Source organism: Typopeltis vanoorti, chromosome 5, assembly GCF_054136105.1.
Source record: "Typopeltis vanoorti isolate ZY-2024b chromosome 5, IOZ_Tvanoo_1.0, whole genome shotgun sequence".
In the NCBI taxonomy this organism is placed as follows: domain Eukaryota; kingdom Metazoa; phylum Arthropoda; class Arachnida; order Uropygi; family Thelyphonidae; genus Typopeltis; species Typopeltis vanoorti.
This window is the reverse complement of record NC_143553.1, coordinates 126,267,743-126,294,132: the sequence shown is the minus strand read 5'-3', so window position 1 is coordinate 126,294,132 and position 26,390 is coordinate 126,267,743. Positions and strand designations below refer to the sequence as shown.

Below are 26,390 nucleotides of genomic sequence, written 5' to 3'. Positions count from 1 at the left end.
AACCTCTATGTTAAACCACAAGTGAGAAACTTTTTTTTTTTTTTTATAACTGCAGTATTACATCAGCAGTTGTCATTAATTCGCTTGGTGGGCTGTATAAATATATATATATATCAGTGGTGGCGCGCAACCATTTCAGTTGGGTGTGCTGCCGTGGATTATACAACCAGCACTACAAAATTCACATCAGTCTGACCGTAAGATTCCTTTTTATCGATGTATGAAAGTTTAAAGGGTGTATATAGCACATCAGTGCTTATCTTAATTGGTCTAATGCAGGCGTTCCCAATCCTATGCCCGCGGGCACCATGGCGCCCGTCGACCAATTTGTGTGTGCCCGCCACTGTTCAACGGTGTGCCGTACAGTTTGAAATAATCACGTGCACATCACTTTTATCTGGACAATAAAACAAAAAGACAAACAAAGATTAACAACAGCAGAAATGAAGTTTATGAGAAAAACTGCAAAGTATACCCTATTTGATCACAAAAGAAACGAAGATATTATGAAAGAATTAAACCAAGAACCAGTAATACAAAAAATTAAAAAATATAAACATAAATGGATGGAACACGTTCAAAGAATGAAAACAGAAAGATTACCAAAACAAGCCTTAAAGTACAAGCCATTAGGAAAAAGAAAACCAGGACATCCTCTTAAACGATTCAACGATGACTTCTAAGACCAGAACAGGCCATGCTAGGCCTAAATCCTTGATACGTATGATGATGACGTGCACATCACGCAACAATTCATGGCATGCTATATGACGCATGCGTTAATGACACATGACGAGTATTAAATGCATACAATGTAAAGTAGACGCACATTCGAAGTTGTTCATTATCTGTTGCTAGTTATATGCACATAATTTTAACGGTGTCTTGTACTTAAATATATGTCTTGTACTTAAATGTATAACTGAGAGGAGACCTCCACATAGCCTTTAAAGGAATGCAGAGAACCGACCAGGGCTTCTGACCTAATGTCCAATCCTCACCTTCTCGTGGTGCACCCTGTTGGGTATCTACTTTGATACTGAACGAACGAGGATGGGCTGGCAATTTGGGATTTAGCCGACCAAATTGTATTCTTATTGGTTAAACCAAAATTAAAAATGATGGTACAACATGACAAAATTTCATGCCGGCTGGGGCGTTGCCCGGTTAAACAAGGCCCCCGTTGTTTTCGCCAGGGAACCAGGGCGAACAGCGAAAAGTCAGCTACTGGAACAAATCTGAAAACAAACCCCAACTCAACATCACCAGAGTTAAAGATCGGTACTATCAATGTAAGAAGCCTGAATGGCAAAGAAATGGAGCTAGCTGAGGAATTAGATAAGTACCAGATCGACATAATAGGGGTGACTGAAACAAAAAAGACCAAAACTGGTGAGATCTTTCTGAGCAATAAATACAAAATGTTATATTCAGGCAATAACAATCAAGGAAAAGAAGGAGTAGCCATAGTATTCAACACAAAATACGAGGCTAATCTTCTTGAATGGCAGTCAGTCTCAAGTAGAGTAATGTGGGCAAATATGAGAATGGGGAACTGGACAATGAGACTTATTTGTGCCTATGGTCCCACAGAAGGTTCTACTAAGGTAGAAGTGGAGGAATTTTTTGAGGCTTTAGAAAAAGCAACTGACACAATGAAAAATGAAAAGTTGGTCCTTGTTGGGGATCTAAATAGTAGAGTAGGAAATGATTGTGAGACATACAAAAATATTTTGGGAAAATTTGGAGAAAAGAGCAAAGCTAATAATAATGGCAAATATCTGTTGGATTTCTGCTCAGGACATGGACTGGTTATTACTAACACCATGTTCCAACATAAAAATGTGCACAAATTCACATGGAGAGAAGAGGCTAGGAATAAGAAAAGTCTCATTGACTATGTTATTGTTGATAGTGATGTTTTCTCCCTGGTGCAGGACACCAGAGTGTACAGAGGATTTGAAATTGGAAGTGATCACTATTTAGTCTTGAGCAGGATAAAATTGAATTTCATATTGAAAAGAATAACATGTAAGAAAGTTTTAAAGCGAATAAAAGTTGAGCAGCTCTCAGATGTAAACTGTAGACTAAAATACAGAAATATTATTGAAAAGAAAATGAAAGAGTTTGAGAACAGGAATCAAACCTTGGAGATTCAGTGGCAAACTCTGAAGGAAACATTGATTGATTCTGCCAGAGAGGCATGTGGTGTGGATGTGTGCAAAGATAAAAAAATCAGAACTCCCTGGTGGACACAGGAAGTTAAAGAGGCAGTGAAGGAAAAGAAGAAAGCATATCAAAAGTTCCTGGCAAATAAGTCAGCTTTTACTCTTACAGAATACAGAGACAAATGTAAGAAAGCTAAACAGTGTGTAAAACTAGCTAAACAAAAGTCATGGGAGGACTTTGGCAAGAATATAGAAAATAAATATCAAGAAGGTGGCAAAATATTCTGGAGGTTGTTGAAGAAGCTTAGGAATGGAGGAAAGAGTGCTGTAAAAGGAATTAGAGATGATAAAGGTGAAATGAAAACAGGAGAAAAAGATATCCTTGAAGTATGGAGTAATTACTTTGGAAAACTGCTAAATGAAACAAGCAGTGATGACAGCACAGTGATAAAAAACACTGACCAGGCATGCAGTCAGGAATACATATCCATACTTGAAGTAGAAAAAGCCATCAAAGGCTTGAAATGTGGAAAGGCAGCAGGAGTAGATGATATTCGACCAGAAATGCTGAAGTCTGGTGGTATAAGAGTCTTACAGTGGCTGCACTGCATAGTTCAGAAAGCCTGGACAGAGGGACGAATTCCCGATGATTGGAGTAGAGCTCTCATAGTACCCATATATAAAAAGGGAAATAAAACTGAATGTGAGAATTACAGAGGTATTTCCCTACTGAGTGTTCCTGGCAAGATCTATGCAAGTATACTTGAGAAACGGTTGAGAAGAATTGTGGAAGAAAAGCTTGGTGAAGAACAAGCTGGATTCAGGCCAAATAGAGGCTGTCAGGATCAGATCTTCACTTTACGACAAGTAGTCGAGAAAGCATGGGAATATAACAAAGATCTGTATTTAAGTTTTGTCGATTTGGAAAAGGCATATGACAAGGTGCCAAGAGAGAAGCTATTCAATACGCTGCAGTTATATGGTGTCAATGGGGCATTATATCAAGCAATACTTAGTCTTTATTTGAGTTGTGAGTCAGCAGTTAGAATTGAAGGAAGTACAGGAAGATGGTTTAATGTTAAATCTGGTGTGAGACAAGGATGTACATTATCCCCTCTGTTATTCATTATCTATATGGATCACATTATGAAGGAATGTGGTATTAAACCTGATATCAAAATTGGAGATGTTAATGTCAGCTCTTTGCTTTATGCGGATGATGTTATACTTCTAAATAAATCCGCTACAAGTCTGCAAGATTCTCTGACTAAATTGAATAGCTGTTGTAATAGATATGGTATGAAGGTCAGCAATAAAAAGACAAAGACAATGAAAATAGGCAAAATCATTGAAAATGTCAACTGTGTTGTGAATGGAGAACCCGTGGAACAAGTAAAACATTTCAGCTACTTAGGCACAATTTTTACTGAAGATGGTAAACTAAATATAGAAATAGACAACAGAATCAGCAAAGCTGGTATCGTGGGAAGTCAATTGAATAAATTCATATGGAATAAGAAAGAAATTAGTCGGAACACTAAATTAGCTGTATACAAGACTGTGTTCAAACCAATTTTAACTTATGGATCTGAGAGCTGGGTCAGAAGTAAAACACTTGACCAAAGACTAGAGACCGCAGATATGAGAGTCATGAGAAAGATTAGAGGCGTGAACAGATGGCATCAATGGCAATATCATATTAAAAATGAGGATATTAGGAAAGAACTTGACATTGTCAGCATCCAGGAATGCGTTAACAGAGCTAATCTCAGATGGTATGGTCACTTAAATAGAATGGGAGAGGAAAGATTAGCAAAACAAGTGTTCTCTGCCAGGTTGGCAGGAAAACGACCCAGAGGAAGACCAAGATATAGGTGGATTGATACGGTACAAAGTGCCTTAGACGATAGAAATATAAGATCTGATAATGTTGGAGTCTTGACAAGTAACAGACTGATTTGGAGGAAAATTGTAGATAGGAAGTTAGTAATGATGTAATTTTTTCATGTAGTACTGTCATATCCTGTACACCCCTTGAGGGTACATGGCAGGAATTTGATGATGATGATGATGATGATGATGATGATTGTACTTAAATTTTTGAAATATTTTGATTTTTAATCCTAAAATGAGCGAACTTATAATTTTAACACTGACTGGGAAGAAACATATTGTTTCGTTAATTTTAAAAGATAACTGTGTTTGTTTGTTGTGCAACAGTAGCATTGCAATTCTGAAAAAACATGAATGAATGAATGAATGAACATAAAATATTAAAAAATAAAAATAAAAAATTAATACAAAAAGAACCTGATCAGAGGTGCTCGCATCTGATCATGTATCTGTCAGATCAGATGCGAGCATCTTACTTTATCAATCATGATGCAAATGTATTTGTTCATTATGCAATAATAGTGTAGCTATTTCTAAAAAAAAAAAGCAATATAGAAAGACATTTCAAAACCATTCATGCCAATTGTAATTTTAAGTTTAATTATTTAAATCAGGAGGAGTCAGCAATGCAGCACCCGTGAGCATCATTGGGCCCCAGTATTGCACCCTTCATATTAAAAAGGTTGCCAACCACTGGTCTAATGCAATTAATTGTAGGATAACTTTGAATAATTTATCAATTAATTGTAACCAAATCTGTGCAGAGTGGGGGACAATGTTTTTAAGATATTGTATATTAGAAAACAATGAAGGATTTGGTTGCTATGTTTAAATTACTCAAAGGCGTAAAATTTGGAAGAGGAGGACAAGACTTACCTCCTTAAACTACAATACTATTTCTCATTGTAAATATGAGCAAAAAAGTTATAAATTTATCGAAAATTATATATTAAAAACTTGTCTATACCATATATAAAAACTTGCCTACCATGTCAGTTCACGCATACAAAACAGATGATAACGTTCAAATGGATTGGTTGACACAATGACCAATCATAGCCTCTATGTGCTACTGTCTCAGAGCTCACCCAGCCTCACCTTCTGAGCAGTTTAAAACTATTAAAATGCTAATAATTTGACCTGCGAACGTTTACGAGTCAAAAGTGTCCTCTTCATGAAGCATTAGTATATTGTATTTACTTTTAGAAGTCACACGAAGTCTGGAAACAATTAGGGGAGTCTTTAGTGGGAATAAATGCAAAAAATATAATATCGGTGATACTGCTATTCAGTGGATGAGCACACACACACCCATCACTCCCTGAATATTCTCTCCTGATATATATTTTTATTTTTATTATTTTTTTTTTTAAATACCAGTATCATATATACTGGTATTAATGATGTAATTTTTTCATGTAGTACTGTCATATCCTGTACACCCCTTAAGGGTACATGGCAGGAATTGGATGATGATGATGATGTATCATATATATATATATGTGTGTGTGTGTGTGTGTCCACACACACACACACACACACACTGGTACTACCACAACAGGGGAATCTGTAGGAACCAAAGGATAGTGGATTTCAGAGAAAATTTGCTATAGAAAATTACCTTTAAAACAGCCTTTATGGATATTTGGTAGAAAAGTTTTTCAATATTTTGCTAAAGCATGTGATGTGATGTAACCTTGTGTTCACTACTGTGAGAGCTGAATAAGATAATAATAGAAAATTAAGACCAGTTCTAACATAATTAAATATATATACTTTTATTTATTTTAAAGGAAAACTTTAATATACACTGCAAAGTAAACCCTGAAACTTATGAATATTATTAGTGCCATTTTCAAATGTTAATTTTTGAATATGTGGTGATATTTCTCCCCAAGGATGTTCTGCTTACTATTAATTAAGATTGGACATGCTTGCTGGTGTTAAAACATACAAGATATTTATTTCCCTCTTCACTACAAAATTTAGCTAATTACCTAAGAACACGTTATGGTGGTTTTTGCCTTTTTTTTTTTGTACATGGGTCTTTTTATTTGGAATGAAAATCAGAAAATTAATTTTTACTGATTTTCATACTAAATTTTTGTAACAGAAGATAGTTAATTTGGCTAATGAACCTTGACGTCATGCATAGTAGTTTTATTTCGCATAATATCTCTGCAGAGTATAAAGAACCAGTGTAAGAAAACCATCACTACTTACTGAAGGTTTGATGTACAATATATACAGAAAAACACAAAGTAAAAGTATTATTTATTAAATATACTGTCATATATTTGAGATTGAAATATATGGCAGTATATTTCAGTAAATATATACTGTATAGAATAATCTCTGTAAAGATTGTTTTTATATTCTGAGTTTATTATTTACACAAGGATTCAATTCCAATTGGTGCAATGACTTAACTGTTTCTTTTAGAATCCAGGAAATCACTGACTAAAGACCAAATACAAAAAATATATACATTTAATAAAACTAAAACAATATATATATATACACTTTAAATAAAATTACATAACTACAAAAATAACTGGATCCAAGGCCTTCTAAAATAAATCTACTTTAGATATTTTTTTATCCAAAAATATTAAACTCACCCATTTTCTGACTCTATTACTGGATTGTTTAACATATACTTAATCACGTCTACCAGACTAAACACCTTGTTTTCACAACAACAAAAATGTTCATCAGAGTCAGTTTCTTTGTTAAGGCTTTTTCCAAAAATATAAACATTTCCTTCTTTTCCATGGGATCCTTTTTTATCATCCTTATGTAGCATACAATATTATTCCTCTTGTCTCACTGAATTATAAACATTCTTACCTCCTGCAGTTCTATTTGATGCACAATTTACTAATTTTTGTACCAGAGAAAGAAGTTTCTTCTACTACTTCATAAACATATCAAAATTGAGATAATTCTGTCGCCTTTTCCAGTAGAAAATAGCAAATAGATTCGGCACCCTTAAGACAGATGCAACCAATCGACCAACCTTAAGACAGATGCAACCAATCGACCAACCTTAAGACAGATGCAACCAATCGACCAACCTTTGCCGGGAAAGGTTGGTCGATTGGTAGAGCCTCTGCTACTAATGGCTCAGTTAAGTAAGTTTGAGCGCAGTTAGTAGTTAGAAGGGGGCCAATCGTTCGATGCTGTTGGCACACTCTCCCTCGATGAGTCTTTGGACTCCCTGGAGGTGTATAATAATAATAATAATAATAATAACTTTCCAATCAGCATTCCCTCAAACATTCAATTAGAACATTGCCTGCAATATCTTCTTTTATTTACTAAATACTTGCTGACAGTCTTAACTCCTCCAGTTTAAAGACTCACAGTTCTATGATTCCTTTTCGGAATCTTCTATTAATATTCTTGTGACTGGCATATAAGAACTTAAAAACTTTCTAAAAGCAAAATTTCTCCAGTCTGCGTTCTTAAACTTCGATTAGCTCTCTCTTGTTTTCCTCGTTACCAAATGCTGTCTGTCAGCTTCAATCACCCATCAATCTCCTCAGCGAGCATGCTCACTCCATGTAAATGGCAAGCAAGAAGTTAAGTATAATGGCTGAACACATTATCTCCATTAGTGTAATGAGATCATCTTTTCAAAACACAATACTTAATAATTTTAAATTACGATAAAAAGGATTGAAAGTAAAACACAAGTATCAGGATCTGGTAAGTATATCAATTTTCAAATGGTTTACATTTTGTTTTGACAATAATAATATCAATTGCAAGTGCTGACGTATGTTATGAAACCAAAACTAATGATATACAGAAACAATTGTAAAAAGCTTCATAATTATAAATTATGATTATTTTTACACTGCCATATATTTCAGTCCGAAATATATGGCAGTATATTTAATAAGTAATACTTTTACGTTGCATTTTCCTGTATATATTGCATAGAACTATGGCACAAGTTTCTCTTAAAACTACAAGGTCTGATGTGGCTTGAAAATGTTCCATATTTGGTCTGTAAAGAAGTGTTTTACTTGATAACTGCCCTTAGTCCACCCACACAATTAATTTACAATATAGCTACAGTCCTTTGTGGGTGAAACTACATTGGAGGAGGGGGGGTATAATGACTATTCTTAATAATGAGGTCTGTACAGATTAGAAATACAGAACATTTTATGTTACAGAAAACTGCTTTCAAATCTGTATTTACAATTCATTTACATTAATGTCTAGAAGAGAAAAGAAATGAATTTTTAAAATATTGTTCTCTTTTTTTACTTTATCCAGATCCTATACAATTTCATTTACATTGAATTTCTAAGAACTACATTATCCCTATTACATGTTTCATATAAAATTTTCTTCCAATTAGTTATTTATGAGATCTCCAAAATTCTTACATTTTGATCCCTAAGGCATTACTAACTTGCTTCAATCCACTGGACATCAATCAACTGTTTTAACAATCCTTTTCTTTCTTTAAGTGACAAATCAGATTACTTATGCTCATACATTCTTGCATGCTTTAAGCAATAAAGTTTCTTTACAGTCTCCATTCTTAATGCAACTCTGCTAGTATTGATACTATTTTCTTACTTCTCTAATTTTCCTAAGAACTATGATATCCATCATCATCTCTGGTCTTTGATCAACTATTAAGCCAACTTTCAAATCCATAATTTCAGTGGTTTGAACATGGTCTTGGATACTAATGGTTTTGGCTAATTTCTCGCTCACTCTCTCTTACTCCATATAAATTTAATCAACTGTCTTTCCACCATACCCAGTTGGCTTATTCTAATATCTATTTATAAAAAAAAAGGATACCTTTAGGCATACTTTTTAGTATACTTGGCAAACAGTTGAACTGTCTACAATGCATTCTATGGTTAATGACTGAGAATGCAATTTATTTGATGGATTTGCCTAGTTCTAGAAGCATTTTTATTGCTAATTTTCATACCAGATATATATTAGAGGAGTAAGTCAATTCAGATAAAAACTCCTGAAGATAGAAGGCAGTGAATTTATTTAAGAGAATAAATGCATAAAATAACAAAGTTGAAAATGTAAATGAGTTTAATATATAATATTTTGATATCAGGTTTAATAACCATTTCCGCCATAAAATGATCTATATTGATGAATAACAAAGAGACAGCATGCATCTGATTTAACATCAAACCATTTTCACATATACTCTATAATTCTTAACTGCTGACTTACAAATTAATTATATGTCATATATTGTTCTATATAATGTTCAATTTACATAAACACACTAGTTTCCATAAATTAAGGAACAAAGCGAGTTGTATGATTAATTTTTATGCAATTTGGTGAAAACAGTATGATGTGAAATGTAAAAGAAACGCCCACAAAAATTATAAATATATAGCTTAATTTAGTAACCAATGGTTAAATGAAGACAATGATCAAAAACAAGAGATTAAAATGAGTTTGTCAAAGTGCCTTGGTAAAGAATGTTGTCACCATTCACAGCAACACAGTGCTCACACAGAGTTAGAGCATGAACTGGTCTACCTAGACTACCACAGACATTCTGAATAGAATTAAGATCAGAGGATCTGGCTGGGCAGCCCATACATACAACAGTCTCCTCTTCAACATATTGGTCCACAAGCTTTGCTCGATGAGAATAAGTATTATCATCTTGTAAGATAAATGTCTCCTCTATTGCACCCATACATGAATGAACACAGGGGGTACAGGACCTTGTCTCTATAAGTTGCAGCACATTCTTGGTTCTGCTAGGAAGCACATACATGTCAATGTATCCACCCAATAAGATGCCGCCCCAAACCATCAACACTATCTCTACCATAAGTGCCCCTTTCACAGATATTAGAGGAATGATAATGTTCCTGGTTCTCTCCAGATCAAAACATGCCTGGTATTGCTTTTTTAGAGCAAATTGGGACTGTCTGTAAATAATACTGATCCCACTGGTCTTAGTGTCGTGGGGGGGGGGAATAGGGGCACACTGACTACCGGTTGCCTAGTATATAGATCACCTTTTTGAAGATTACTGCACACATTGGAAGCAGATATCAATGTTCCTGTAGATGACACAAGAACAGATCAAAGCTTATTCAGAGTAACACTCCCGTTTCAGCAAGCAAGGATGCTGTTTGTGACTACTGAAATTGATTCCACAGTCTGTGAGCCACAGAACAACTCACATGCAACTATATGGCTACCTCTATATGATTTTGGCTGGCTCTAGCCTTATGGTGAGTGACTTGCGATCTAAATTCACCACTTAAATGATGTATTGCAGTCATATCCAAGAATTTGGCTATCATAAAAAATGATACACAAAATGGAAAAATCACTCCAAAACTCCCATTTTTAAGGTATGGCTCATTTGCATCTACTGCTGACAGCGCCACTCATTTGTATACAATAACCAGACTCATCACTTTTTACACGATGTATCCAACTTTCATGTTTTTTCCCCATGAGGTACTGCAATTTTTCTTTTTGTTCCTTAATTTATAGGTAATTGAAGCACCTTCATATGCTTCAAATTAGGTGGAATTTCATCAACTGCTGTTGTGAGACCACCATGTTGCTTACTGGCATCCCCCAAAGCAGTTGGAAAAAGTTTTGCCATGGTTTGTCTCTACAGCAAGGTTTCTAGATTATGTAAAAAAAATGAGGGCTTACTCTGTTCATGATACTACAGCTTTAAAATTTTTTATGGGTGAGAGTCTCTCTCTCAAACACACATACACACACAAAAATAAATATAAATAAATAAAAATCACTATCTCCAATATTTAATTTAAAATACTTGTTCCATTTCCAAGATTTTGTGATTATGTTAAAGTAAAAATATGATCAAGGTGGCATTCAACAATTTTACTTCACCAAATTTTTATAACCTAAAGCAAGGTTTCCCAAACTGTGTTCTGTGGAACATCAGTGTTCTGTGCAAGGTGAATAAGTGTTCCGCAAGAAGTTCTCCTGGAATTTGTCATTTTAGTTTTCTAAGCATTTTTCATGAATAAATATTTTATAGTGGAAAATATTCTGAAGAGAATAATATTCATGAATATGTTGAAAAGCTCAGACCCAGAACGCCTAATAACATCTGTGTAGCAAATGTTAGTGACCAAGCAATGTATTTTTAAATGTGGAAGTATTCATGAATTATCATTAATTTTCACACATCGAAACCTTTCAACATTCGGGAAAGGGAATACCGCTGTTTATGACTGGTCATAAAAATTGCCTGCAAGCGGATTATAACAATGGGCAGCGTATCCTCTGTTCTCAAAATTGAAAGAAATGACATCTGTGTAGAAAATGTTAGTGACCAAGCGGCATATTCTTAAACATGGAAATATCCATGAATTATTGTTAATTTTCACACATCAAAATCTTTCAACAATCGGGAAAGATGTGCAGCATAGCCTCTGTTCTCAAAACTGAAAGAAATAACATCTGTGTTGTAAATGTTCGTAATGCCGCGATTTTTTTAAAAGTAAAAGGTTTGCAGATTTAAATTTTAATATGAATAAGAGACAAGGGACTTTGTTTAATTTTGGTATTAAGAAATCTCTTAATACCAAAAGGTCGGTTTGCCTGTTCTGGGGAACAAAAAACCCAAGTTTCCAGGTGATAAAAACCCCCCTATCTCCGTATGAGACTGGCTAACTCACCTTTAGTCGAAAGAGGCCAGATAAAAGTTCCTCACATCACTGACAGGAATCAAACCCAGGTCTTTCAAACCAAAGGGCTTAGTCTATACTGACTGAGCTACGGAGACTAATATATTTCTAATCTTTTTCAATAGTCACCAGAACTTAAAGATGCCAAGAATTTACATTCTTGGTTTCATCTTTTATCCAAGTGTAAGCAAACAAAGATTGTGCATGAAGTCACTTCATGACTAGGCTATTTGTATATGGATTCTAATGAGCTCAACCATCAATTACCTTAGTATCACATAATGCAATGTACATGTATAATGTCATTAAGGATATGTGCATTGCATTTCTGAATGAGAGCTATGCATTACAGGAAGGGCCACTACACAGACTAGTTTTGACCTTTATTGAGGTCTCATCAGTGGAAGCCAGACCCAGAAGTTATCCAGTTTGTGAAGTGACGTCACATGCAAATTTTGTTTGCTTACACTTGGATAAAAGATGAAACCAAGAATATAATTCCTGGGAATCTTTAATTTATAGTCAATTTAATTCAATTTAAACATCTATCTCTAAGGTAGAATATTTTAGTAATAAGTTGCGACACTTTTTTGGCTACTTGTATACTGAAATATCACTTCTGGGTCTGGCTCCCACTGATGAGACCTCAATAATGATAGAAACCGGTCTGGGTAGTGGCCACTTCCCATAATGCATAGCATTATACATGTCCATAAGGATATGTGCATTGCATTATAGAATACTAAGGCAATTGACATGAAGTCATTAACCTCTATACAAGTAGCCCAGTTACGAAGTGACTTCATGTGCAAACTTTGTTTGCTTACACTTGGATAAAGGATGAAACCAAGAATATATCTTCTTGGCATCTCTAATCCATAGAATAACCAAGTGAAAAAAACTTGCAACACTCACCAGAATATTTTGCTATTTTCATAAGATTTACCTCCTATATTCCTTCGACATCATCCATTTCATAAGAAACTGATATGTTGAAGGAATACCGTGTGCATAAAGATGATGTCGTTATGAAAATTATAAGCTACAGGATAGAATAATCACAACTGTTGTATGGAAAGCTAAGTCAGAGTTTGAAAAGAAACTGACTCTGCAAGCTAAAGACAATCCACAAGAATTTTATCGATATGCTGCAAGTAAAAGAAAGAATGAATACAAAATAACAACTCTTATGAATGAAGATGGTGTGAGGATGACAGATGCAGAATAAGTTGTTGAACTAATGAGTGCCCATTTTGCTAAAAGCTATCAACCTAGTGTATGCAACATTGAGTTCACTGGTACCTCTTCCCTGAGTGAAGAAATTCAGGAGTATGAAGAGGAGGTATTAGAGCTGTTGCACAAACTGAATAACAATTCAGCAATATGGACTGATTAGATATCAGCACGGGTGCTAAAAGAGTGTTCAGCTGAACAGAGTATTTCTTTGAACAGGCTATATAATTTGAGTCTCAAAACATGGAAGTAGCAATGGAAAGAATAGATGGTAATCCCATTCCAACGATCGGCCAATCAGTATCTCAAGAGTGGTGAAGATTTTGAAAAAACTGGTTATGAATGAGGAAAAAAAAAATGGTTAGAAATGAGATGACAGTGAATCTCTACTTTGTAATGAACAGCATGGGTTTACTAAGGAAAGGTAATGTTTTAGCAACTTGCTCAAATTCTATAATAATGTTACCATTGAACTAGACAAGGGGAATGGATACATGACGATACTTTTGTCATTTGCTAAGGCTTACAGAATACAGCATGGAAGACTGTTGCATAAATTGGAGAATATGAGTTTGGATTATAAAATATTAATGTGGATAAGAGGATGGCTGACTGAGAGATATCAAAAAGTAGTATATGGGAGATGTGAGTCCACAAGATTTATTTCTCCGCCTCCAGACCTGATGGCTTTCCTGCGGCTAGGCTTTGGAAGGTGCCGTTGAAGATTCTTCAAGACTTATTGGTTATTCTCCTTTCCAGTAAAGCAATACCACCATACCTATGTGCTTTAAGAACTATCTTCATTCTGAAGAAAACACTTCAGCCATGCATCAGACTTTAGACCTATTACCATGTACTCTGTGATACTTAGACTCTATCATAAAATCTTAGTTAAATGACTTCAGCAACATATACAGCATGATTATAGACAGAGAGCTTTTGTCCCTTCTGATGGCTGTGCCGAGAATATATATATCTTCTTTCTTCTCTCTGTTTCCCAACGCCACCTTAAGTCTCTATATATGGTGTCGCTGGACCTACAAAAGGCCTTTGATAGAGTCTCCCTTCCTGCTCTCCTTTGAGAGCACTGTCTATTGCTGGATGCCCAGAACCCTTTCTCATCATCATCATCATCAAATTCCTGCCATGTACCCTCAAGGGGTGTACAGGATATGACAGTACTACACGAAAAAATTACATCATTACTAACTTCCTATCTACAATTTTCCTCCAAATCAGTCTGTTACTTGTCAACACTCCAACATTATCAGATCTTATATTTCTATCGTCTAAGGCACTTTGTACCGTATCAATCCACCTATATCTTGGTCTTCCTCTGGGTCGTTTTCCTGCCAACCTGGCAGAGAACACTTGTTTTGCTAATCTTTCCTCTCCCATTCTATTTAAGTGACCATACCATCTGAGATTAGCTCTGCTAACGCATTCCTGGATGCTGACAATGTCAAGTTCTTTCCTAATATCCTCATTTTTAATATGATATTGCCATTGATGCCATCTGTTCACGCCTCTAATCTTTCTCAGGACTCTCATATCTGCGGTCTCTAGTCTTTGGTCAAGTGTTTTACTTCTGACCCAGCTCTCAGATCCATAAGTTAAAATTGGTTTGAACACAGTCTTGTATACAGCTAATTTAGTGTTCCGACTAATTTCTTTCTTATTCCATATGAATTTATTCAATTGACTTCCCACCATACCAGCTTTGCTGATTCTGTTGTCTATTTCTATATTTAGTTTACCATCTTCAGTAAAAATTGTGCCTAAGTAGCTGAAATGTTTTACTTGTTCCACAGGTTCTCCGTTCACAACACAGTTGACATTTTCAATGATTCTGCCTATTTTCATTGTCTTTGTCTTTTTATTGCTGACCTTCATACCATATCTATTACAACAGCTATTCAATTTAGTCAGAGAATCTTGCAGACTTGTAGCGGATTTATTTAGAAGTATAACATCATCCGCATAAAGCAAAGAGCTGACGTTAACATCTCCAATTTTGATATCAGGTTTAATACCACATTCCTTCATAATGTGATCCATATAGATAATGAATAACAGAGGGGATAATGTACATCCTTGTCTCGCACCAGATTTAATATTAAACCATCTTCCTGTACTTCCTTCAATTCTAACTGCTGACTCACAACTCAAATAAAGACTAAGTATTGCTTGATATAATGCCCCATTGACACCATATAACTGCAGCGTATTGAATAGCTTCTCTCTTGGCACCTTGTCATATGCCTTTTCCAAATCGACAAAACTTAAATACAGATCTTTGTTATATTCCCATGCTTTCTCGACTATTTGTCGTAAAGTGAAGATCTGATCCTGACAGCCTCTATTTGGCCTGAATCCAGCTTGTTCTTCACCAAGCTTTTCTTCCACAATTCTTCTCAACCGTTTCTCAAGTATACTTGCATAGATCTTGCCAGGAATGCTCAGTAGGGAAATACCTCTGTAATTCTCACATTCAGTTTTATTTCCCTTTTTATATATGGGTACTATGAGAGCTCTACTCCAATCATCGGGAATTTGTCCCTCTGTCCAGGCTTTCTGAACTATGTAGTGCAGCCACTGTAAGACTCTTATACCACCATACTTCAGCATTTCTGGTCGAATATCATCTACTCCTGCTGCCTTTCCACATTTCAAGCCTTTGATGGCTTTTTCTACTTCAAGTATGGATATGTATTCCTGACTGCATGCATGGTCAGTGTTTTTTATCACTGTGCTGTCATCACTGCTTGTTTCATTTAGCAGTTTTTCAAAGTAATTACTCCATACTTCAAGGATATCTTTTTCTCCTGTTTTCATTTCACCTTTATCATCTCTAATTCCTTTTACAGCACTCTTTCCTCCATTCCTAAGCTTCTTCAACAACCTCCAGAATATTTTGTCGCCTTCTTGATATTTATTTTCTATATTCTTGCCAAAGTCCTCCCATGACTTTTGTTTAGCTAGTTTTACACACTGTTTAGCTTTCTTACATTTGTCTCTGTATTCTGTAAGAGTAAAAGCTGACTTATTTGCCAGGAACTTTTGATATGCTTTCTTCTTTTCCTTCACTGCCTCTTTAACTTCCTGTGTCCACCAGGGAGTTCTGATTTTTTTATCTTTGCACACATCCACACCACATGCCTCTCTGGCAGAATCAATCAATGTTTCCTTCAGAGTTTGCCACTGAATCTCCAAGGTTTGATTCCTGTTCTCAAACTCTTTCATTTTCTTTTCAATAATATTTCTGTATTTTAGTCTACAGTTCACATCTGAGAGCTGCTCAACTTTTATTCGCTTTAAAACTTTCTTACATGTTATTCTTTTCAATATGAAATTCAATTTTATCCTGCTCAAGACTAAATAGTGATCACTTCCAATTTCAAATCCTCTGTACACTCTGGTGTCCTGCACCAGGGAGAAAACATCACTATCAACAATAACATAGTCAATGAGACTTTTCTTATTCCTAGCCTCTTCTCTCCATGTGAATTTGTGCACATTTTTATGTTGGAACATGGTGTTAGTAATAACCAGTCCATGTCCTGAGCAGAAATCCAACAGATATTTGCCATTATTATTAGCTTTGCTCTTTTCTCCAAATTTTCCCAAAATATTTTTGTATGTCTCACAATCATTTCCTACTCTACTATTTAGATCCCCAACAAGGACCAACTTTTCCTTTTTCATTGTGTCAGTTGCTTTTTCTAAAGCCTCAAAAAATTCCTCCACTTCTACCTTAGTAGAACCTTCTGTGGGACCATAGGCACAAATAAGTCTCATTGTCCAGTTCCCCATTCTCATATTTGCCCACATTACTCTACTTGAGACTGACTGCCATTCAAGAAGATTAGCCTCGTATTTTGTGTTGAATACTATGGCTACTCCTTCTTTTCCTTGATTGTTATTGCCTGAATATAACATTTTGTATTTATTGCTCAGAAAGATCTCACCAGTTTTGGTCTTTTTTGTTTCAGTCACCCCTATTATGTCGATCTGGTACTTATCTAATTCCTCAGCTAGCTCCATTTCTTTGCCATTCAGGCTTCTTACATTGATAGTACCAATCTTTAACTCTGGTGATGTTGAGTTGGGGTTTGTTTTCAGATTTGTTCCAGTAGCTGACTTTTCGCTGTTCGCCCTGGTTCCCTGGCGAAAACAACGGGGGCCTTGTTTAACCGGGCGACGCCCCAGCCGGCATGAAATTTTGTCATGTTGTACCATCATTTTTTATTTTGGTTTAACCAATAAGAATACAATTTGGTCGGCTAAATCCCAAATTGCCAGCCCATCCTCGTTCGTTCAGTATCAAAGTAGATACCCAACAGGGTGCACCACGAGAAGGTGAGGATTGGACATTAGGTCAGAAGCCCTGGTCGGTTCTCCGCATTCCTTTAAAGGCTATGTGGAGGTCTCCTCTCAGTTATACAGCTTTGACCCTTAAGCACCCCAGAACCCTTTCTTTCCTATGTTATGGAACTATACTTGGGTAGCTCCATCACTATCACTACAGGGTCCCGTGCGACTTCTATTCCCACAATGCAGAGTGTTTGCCAGGGTGATCCTTTATCTCCCCTTTTCTTTAACTGGATCATAGATGAGTTTCTTCACTCTCTTCCTAGCGATACAGGCTACTCTCTAGGCACTTCTTCCATTAATGCTATGGCCTTTGAGGACGATTTTATTCTTGTAGCCCCTACTAAGGTAGGCTTGCAGGAACTCCTTGACTGGGCAGTTGACTTTTTCTCTATTCGAGGCCTTTCTATTAATGTAGAGACTTCTTCCTCTTTAGTTCTTGTCTTCTTTAGAACTATCTTCTTCCCCTATCTGCAGAGAGGCTTTCTATAGCCCATTAATACAAGAAGTCTTTAGGCAAGATAAAGGCTGGTCCCATTATCAAGGTACCTTAATTGAGTCAGCACCCACAGAACATAAGAGATGGGCATCTCTGCTGCACTGTTCTGTAGATGGTGTCCTTTAAAAGAGTCATATCTGGTGCCTTCCTAGGATGACCGGGTAAGGGGTGGCACCAGACTCCTCCCTGGGTCCAAGTATATTGACCTTATCAGGACAAGGATCAATGCCTTGCCCACTCGAGTCCGCACAGCTCGACGGGGTAGTGATGACTCAAACTGTAGGGCTGGCTGCCACTACAGTGAGACATTGTCTCATATAGCCCAGTGTTGCTTCTGCACCTATGGGTCCGCGTGCGGAGACATGACACCATGTTCTCTATTCTGAACAACTGCTTTAAGAACAAAGGTTGGGAGACCATGGTGGAACCGCATTATAGGACCTCGGAGGGTTTGTGTAAGCCAGACTTAGTGATTAAAAGAGATGGTGACATTTGGGTAGTTGATGCACAGGTGGGTGGAAAGAGGGTGCCCACTAGCCTATAGCCATAATAATATGGTAAACTATTATAAGAATAACCAAGATCTAGTTAGTAAGATATGGGAGGAGCATGGGGCAACTCCAAGGTTTACCAGCGCCACCATCTCTTTACATGGCATATGGAGCGCAGATAACTATAAGGACTTAAAACAGCTTGAGCTTACGCAGAAGGATATAAAATTTCTTTCCTTGAGGGTCCTACAGGGCACCCTGGTGGCATGCCGTTGCCACCAGAGAATGACTACAATGATAACTAGAACAGGCATAGAGTAAAACACTTGTAAAGGCTTAGACCTATATCAAGTCTGGACATAATGTAAGGGTAGTACTGCCCATAATCAGTACAAAGATTAATAAAAAAAATAAAAAAATAAAAATAACTAGTGGTGTACCACAAGGATCAGTCCTTGGTCCACTGTTATTCAATCTGTACATTAATAATATTGCGAAGGATTTGACAAGCAACATACAGCTATTTGCTAATGATGCAAAGATAGGTAGGGTAATCAGGAATGCTAATGCTATGCAGTACTTGCAGAATGATTTGAATGGGCTAACGAATAGCAGTAAATGCAGTCATGCACTTTGGCATTATTAGATACTGGTGAGATTAGTGAGGTGAGGCTACAAGAAACTGATCAGACAAAGAATCTTGAAGTGTTAGTAGATAGCAAGTTGAAGTTCAGTGACCGTGTAACAAAGATTGCAAATACCACTCAAAAGATAATTGCAATGCTGAAACAAACTTTTGCAAATAAAGATAAGGAAATCTTTTTGCCTCTTTACAAGGCCTTGATATGACCTCACTTGGATTACTGTGCACAGGTCTGATCTCTGTTGTGATTCTGATACAGTGGAGAGAATGCAAATGAGAGTGTTAAAAATGATATCAAAATTGTGGAATGCTGATTATGAAGACAGACTGAGAATTTGTAGACTGCAGACACTAGCAAATAGAAGAAAGAGGGGTGATATGATTGCAACTTACAAACTGCTGAAAGGGTCATACAGGATTTCAAGTTTATGAAATTTTTCATGTTATGGAGCATGTTGAAAGGACAAGAGGGCATCCTTGGAAGCTGAAAATGAATACCACTAATGTGAGGACTAGACTTCTCTCTCATAGGGTGGTGCGTGATTGGAATGGACTGCCACTGAATGTTTTGTGTGCAAGCAGTGTGAATGAATTTAAGAATAAGTACGATAGCTGGTGTATGTGGCGTCCCACAATGAGTCCCTGAATTCCTGGAGGTCTCACTCAATAATAATAATTATATTCTTTCACTTTTTTATTTGGCTACTTTTACACATAACTTATATTTATTTCATTTCTCTGCATTCTCTAGGGTAACATATTGCCTTATTTGACCAACTTTCAGTGTTTTTTTTTTTTAAATCATTGCAGGCAATTTCATTACGTGCTTCTCTGATTAAAATTAATTATTTCAAATTTTACGATTGGGTCTATTAAGGTTTGTCTTTTTAAACTCCACTTTTTCTTTGAGTCCACAGTTCATCTGTGATACCTGCTCAACTTTGAAGATATTATTATCAACAATAACATAATAAGAATGCTTCTCGTATATTCTCTTTATGTGAATTAATGTTCAAACTTTATGCAGGAACATGGTGTTAATGATGATCTAGCAAGCACTTATTAGTCCTGCTTTTTTTTTTTTTTTTGTCAAATTTCCTAGAACATTTTCTACGTACCTGGATTTATGTCTCTGACAAGAATGAATTTTTCCTTTTCTTTGCTGCTCTCTCTCTCTCTCTCTCTAGAAGCTCGAAGAATTTCTCTATTTTTTCACTTGGCATCTTCTGTAAGGCCACAGTCAAAAATTTTCCAGCCTAGTGGATAATTTACCTGCTCTTCAAGAAACAAGCTGTGGGTTTTTGAATCCCACAATATCATGAATGTTTAAGAAGAGATGATTTTCATCATCACACATACGAGATCATATATGCTAATTAGAAGCCTGAAGTGGATTGAAAAGTTTCTATGTTTTATCCCTACAGCAGAGCTTCCATATTACCTAACCATTAGACAACTCACAGTAGTAAAGTACTATAAGTTTACAACCTTTCGTGGGTAGGATTTTGGGTAAGATTCAAATTATTAATCATTATTTTTCATATTCCAATTTTGAAATTTGCCAACATTGCTATTTGAAATTTCCTGCCATTCCATCTTTATGTTTGTGTTGACCACTATACCTAGTAGTCATATTAACATAGTAGCATAGAATACATACCAACACTTGAGGTAGAAAAACCATCAAAAACCTGTAACATTGAAAGGCAGTTGTAATAGACAATATTTGACTAGAAACACTCAAATATGGTGATATAAAAATTTTATAGCAACTGCATTGCATAATTCAAAAGAAAGTGAAATTCTAGATAACTGGAGTTGAGCTAGAATTACAGAGGAATTTCTGTAGAAAATCTTATTCTTCCAAGTAAGATTTATACAAGCATACATAATATGTTAATAAAAATTATGGAAGAAAAACATGGTAAAAAAGTCAGGCTCGGGCCAAAAAAGACCATCAGAACTTGATTTCTACCTTAGATGAATAGTTTCAAAATGATGGGAATATAAAAGATCTGAATTTAATTTTGTAAATTGGGAAAAGACATATGACAAAGTGCCAAGGGACAAGCTGTTCAAAATGCTACAATTATATTGTGTAAACATGACATTAGATCAAGAAATACATAGTCTACATTCAAGATGTAAGTCAGTTGTTAGAAGAGCAGAAGGCACAAAAAGATGGTTTATATAAAATCAGGTGTAAGAAAAGGATACACAAGTATCTCCACTGTTATTCATCATTTATATGGATCGCATCAAAACTGCCTAAAGAAACGGATATTAAATCTAACATAAAAAATAGAGATGTTAATTTCAGTTCTTTAGACAGATGATGTCATACTCTTAAATACAGTTCCCATCTGAAGGTTGCCTAACTAAACTGAATAACTGATGTAACAAATTTGACATGAAAATCAGCAATAAAATGACAAAGAACATGGAAAATATCATCCGCATCCTGAATATAGAACCTGCAGAAAAAAGTAAAATATTTCAGTTATTTAAGGCACAATTTTTAGTAAAGATGGCAAATGAAGTTTTGAAAACGACAACAGAATAACCACAGCTGGTATAGTGAGGAGTCAGTTTTATAAATTTATATGGAATATAAATTAACATAATTTTAATATAATATTATCATTATTAAGGGAGAGCTCCAGGGAGTCGGAGACTCATCGAGGAAGGCCACATACTACACACCAGCTATCATACTTTTTCTTGAGTTCATTCATAGTGCTTGCACTCACAACATCCAAAAGGCAATCCATTCCAATCACGCACCACCCTCTGAGAGAAAAATCTAGCTCTCACACCCTTCCTGGTGGCCTTCATTCTCAACTTCCACAGATGTCCTCTCATCCTTTCCCCATCCCCCATAAATTGAAAAATTCCAAGAAGTGAAATCTTCTATGAATCTTTCAGAAGTTTGTAAGTCTCATCATGCCCCCTCTTTCACATGTTTGCTAGTGTCTGCAGTCTACAAATTTTCAATCTATCTTCATAATCAGTATTCCACAATCCTGATATCATTTTTAACACTCTCTCTTTGTACTTCTTATCAGAATCACAACAGAAACCAAGAGACCAGACTTTCACACAATAGTCCAAGTGAGGTCTTATCAGGGCCTTGTAAAGAGGAAAAATAGCATCCTTATCTTTACAGGAGAACATTTGTTTCAGCATTGCAATTATCTTTTCAGTTGCAATCTTTGCACATGCCCCTGGACTGTAACTTCCTATCTATTAACATTTCAAGATCCCTAGCCTCATCAGTTTCTTCTAGCCTAATCCCACCGATATAATATGACATTGGATATCTAATCATGCCGAAGTGAATGACTTTACATTTACTCACACTTAACTGCCACTCATTTTCCCAGGCCCATAATTCCAGCTTATTCAAATCATTCTGCAAGTACTGCATATCAAGCAGCATTCCTGATTACCCTACCTATCTTTGCATCATCAGCAAATAGCAAATTGCTGATAAGCAAATCCTTCCCAATATCATTAATGTACAGATTGAATAACAGTGGACCAAGCACTGATCCTTGTGGTACACCATTTGTTACCTTAAATCTTGCAGACTCGCATCCTTCGTATACCACTTTTTGATATCTGTCAGTCAGCCATCTTTTTATCCATGCTAATATTTTATAACCCAAACCCACTGTCTCCAATTTATGCAACAGCCTACCATACTGTATTCTGTCAAAAGCCTTAGCAAAATCCAAAAGTATCATGGTGTATCCCCTTGTCTAGTTCAATGGTAACATTGTTATAGAATGTGAGCAAGTTGCTAAAACATAACCTCCCTTAGTAAACCCATGTCATTCATTGCAAAGTAGAGATTCATTGTCAACCCATTTCTGAATGCGAGCCCTAACCAATTTTTCCAAAATCTTCCCCACCACTCCTGAGATACTAATTGGTCGATAGTTGGATACATCGGGCTTTGCACCACCCTTGTGCAATGGAATTACCATACATTCCTGCAGAATCTTCCCTGTTCTGAGACTCATATTAAACAGCCTAGTCAAAGGAATGGCCAGTTCAGCTGAACACTCTTTTAGCAAACTCGCTGATGTTCCATCTGTCTCTATTGCTGAATTCTTATTCAATTTGTGCAACAGCTCTAATACCTCAGCCTCACACACCTGTGTTTCTTCATCTAGTGAAGAGGTAACAGTGAGCTCAATGTTGCATTCACCAGGTTGATAGCTTTTAACAAAATGGGCACTCATTAACTGAACAACCTCTTCTGCAGCTGTAACCCTCATGCCATCTGAATTTAGAAGAGTTATTTTTTCATATTCATTCTTTCTTTTACTTGCAACATATCAATAGAATTCTTGTGGGTTGTCTTTAGCCTGCAGATCTAGTTTCTCTTCATACTCACACTTTGCTTTTCATACAACAGTTGTGACTATTCTAGCCTACTGCTTATAGCACTCATAACCGACATCATCCTTATGCAATCGGTATTCCTTCTACATCGTCCTTTTCTTACGAATCGCTTGCTTAATAAGATTACACATTCATTTGACTCCTACTCCATTTATTCTTTGAACTCTCGGGACACATTTTGATATCGCATCATTTAAGTATTGTTTAAATGCTTCCTATGCACTGTCGATATTCTTTCCATCCAGCAATCAATCCCATTCCACTGAACTCAGTATACTCCTCAGCTGTTCATAATATTATACTACAACTTAAAAAACTTATATGATGGAAAAAATGTACTGAAAAGGAAGGAGGAAGGGAGATTATGTGGAGAAACAGTGCATGAAAACAGAGCCTTTAAACTATCTTTTGTTATTTATTTTACTGACAAACCTCTTTTGGATAGGATGCTATAGCATTATCTTGAGAAATGCCCCTTGGTACAAAACAAGCATGATAATCTTAAGAGATTAATGTCATGTCATTCAATATAATTAAATTCAAGAAATAGTATCAGCAAAGTTAATCTGGGTGCTTTACCTTGTTTCACTTTCAGAATTCAACATGTTTCGTGCAATTACAATGAAAATTTAAATAACAAAGAAAATAAAAACTGCACTAAATGATATACACTATATAATATCAGAAAATTACAGAAAAGAGTTTTATTTCATTTCATTAATGAATTTATTTATTTCTGAATTTATTAATGAATTTGTTTATTTACCTTTCTAGCCATTTCCACTGAAGATATCGATGAAAATACATTGTAATTTTGAATTCACGAAAAGGTTCTTCAGATAAGTAATCTTTTACAGCCCTAAAAAAAATCATGTATCAAATTATCATGAAACATACCTATGATGAAATATGCATTATTATTATTATCATCATTAAGAGACCTATGGGGAGTCAGGGACTCATCATGGAAGGCCACATACTATATGCACCAGCTATCATATTCATTCTTGAATTCATTCACAATGTCTGCACACACAATATCCAATGGCAATCCATTCCAATCAAGCACCACCCAATGAGAGAAAAATCTAGCTCTCATCACCTCTTAATGGCATTCATTCTCAGCTTCCACAAGTGCCCCTCCTGTCCTTTCGCCACCCTCCATAAAATGAAAAATTCCATCAACTGAAATCCTGTATAACCCTTTCAGAAGTTTGTAAGCCTCAATCATATCACCCCTTTCTCCTGTTTGCTAGTGTCTGCAGTCTACAAATTCTCAGTCTGTCTTCATAATCAGTATTCCACAATTCTGATATCATTTATAAGACTCTCCTTTGCACTCCCTCCACTCTATCAGAATCACAACAGAAATCAGGAGACCAGACCTCTGCACAATAGTCCAAGTTAGTTCTTACTAAGGCCTTGTAAAGAGGCAAAATGACATCCTTATCTTTACATGTAAAAGTTTGTTTCAGCACTGCAATTATTATTTATTTTGTTATTTATGTTTTGCGTAGTATTTGCAATCACTGTTACACAGTCCTTAAATTTCAACTTGCTATCTACTAACACTCCAAGATCCCTAGCCTGATCAGTTTCTTCTAGCATAATCCACCAATATAATAATAATTGAATATCTAATCACACCAAAGTGCATGACTTTGCATTTTCTCATGCCCACAATACCAGCCTATTCAAATCATTCTCTAAGTACTGCATATCAGCAACATTCCTGACTACCCCACCTATCTTTGTATTAGCATATAGCTGTATGTCACGTGCCAAATCCTTACCAATATCATTAATGTACAGATTGAATAACAGTGGACCAAGGATCAGATCCTTGCTGATCCTTGGTCCACTGTTATATATAAGTTGCTGATCCTTGTGGTACACCACAAGTTACCTTAAATCTTGCAGACTCACATCCCCTGTATACCACTTTTTGATATCTCTCAGTCAGCCATCCTCTTATCCACACTAATATTTTATAATCCAAACCCATATTCTCCAATTTATGCACCAGCCTTCCATGCTGTATTCTGTTAAAAGCCTTAGCAAATTACAAAAGTATCATAGTGTATCCATTCCCCTTGTGCAGTTCAATGGTAACATTATTATAGAATGTCAGCAAGATGCTAAAACATGACCTTCCCTTAGTAAACCCATGCTGTTCATTGCAAAGCAGAGATTCACTATCCGCCCTAACCAATTTGTCTAAAATCTTCACCACACTCTTGAGATATTGACTGGGCAATAATTGGATACATCAGTCTTTGCATCAATGAGATTACCATACATTCTTTCCATTGCTGCAGAATCTTCCCTGTTCTGAGACTCAAATTATATAGCCAGGTCAAAAGAATAGTCAGTTCAGCTGAACACTCATTTAGCACCCATGCTGATAGTCCACATTGCTGAATTGTTATTCAGTTTGTGCAACAGTTCTAATACCTCCTCTTCATACAGGGAGGAGGTAGCAGTGAACTCAATGTTGCCATACACCAGGTTGATAGCGTTTAGCAAAATGGGCACTCATTAGTTCAACTTTTGCATCTGTCACCCTCACACCATCTGTCTTCACAAGAGTTCTTTCGTATTCATTCTTTCTTTTACTTGCAGCATATCAATAGAATTCTTGTGGTTGTATTTAGCTTGTAGAGCCAGTTTCTTTTCATACTCAGACTTAGCTTTCCGTACAACAGTTGTGACTATTCTAGCCTGCTGTTTATAATTTTCATAACAGACATCATCTGTATGCACACAGTATTCCTTCCACATCTTCCATTTCTTATGTTCACACATCCATTTGACTCCTACCTTATTTATTCTTTGAACTCTCAGGACACATTCTGATATTGCCTCATTTAAGCATTTTTTAAATGCTTCCTGTGCACTGTTGATATTCTTCCTATCCAGCAACCAATACCTCTCTGTTGAACCTTAACAGATGGTCATAATTTTTTGCTTTGTAGCCGAGGT

General features: G+C 36.0%; 1 protein-coding gene across 2 annotated transcripts in view; it reads right to left on the bottom strand.

The window, feature by feature from the left end:
- The window catches only part of LOC150106798 (G protein-coupled receptor kinase 2-like), a 308,070-nt gene that overhangs the window by 207,374 nt on the left and 74,306 nt on the right, over nt 1–26,390 (bottom strand). For both annotated transcript variants that reach the window (XR_016548329.1, XM_090392711.1), the window contains exon 6: nt 24,175–24,267. Coding sequence is in view for 1 of the 2 variants with exons in the window: in XM_090392711.1 (XP_090248837.1) it covers nt 24,175–24,267 (93 nt within the window). In the remaining variant the exon portion in view is untranslated. The remainder of the gene's footprint in view (nt 1–24,174; nt 24,268–26,390) is intronic.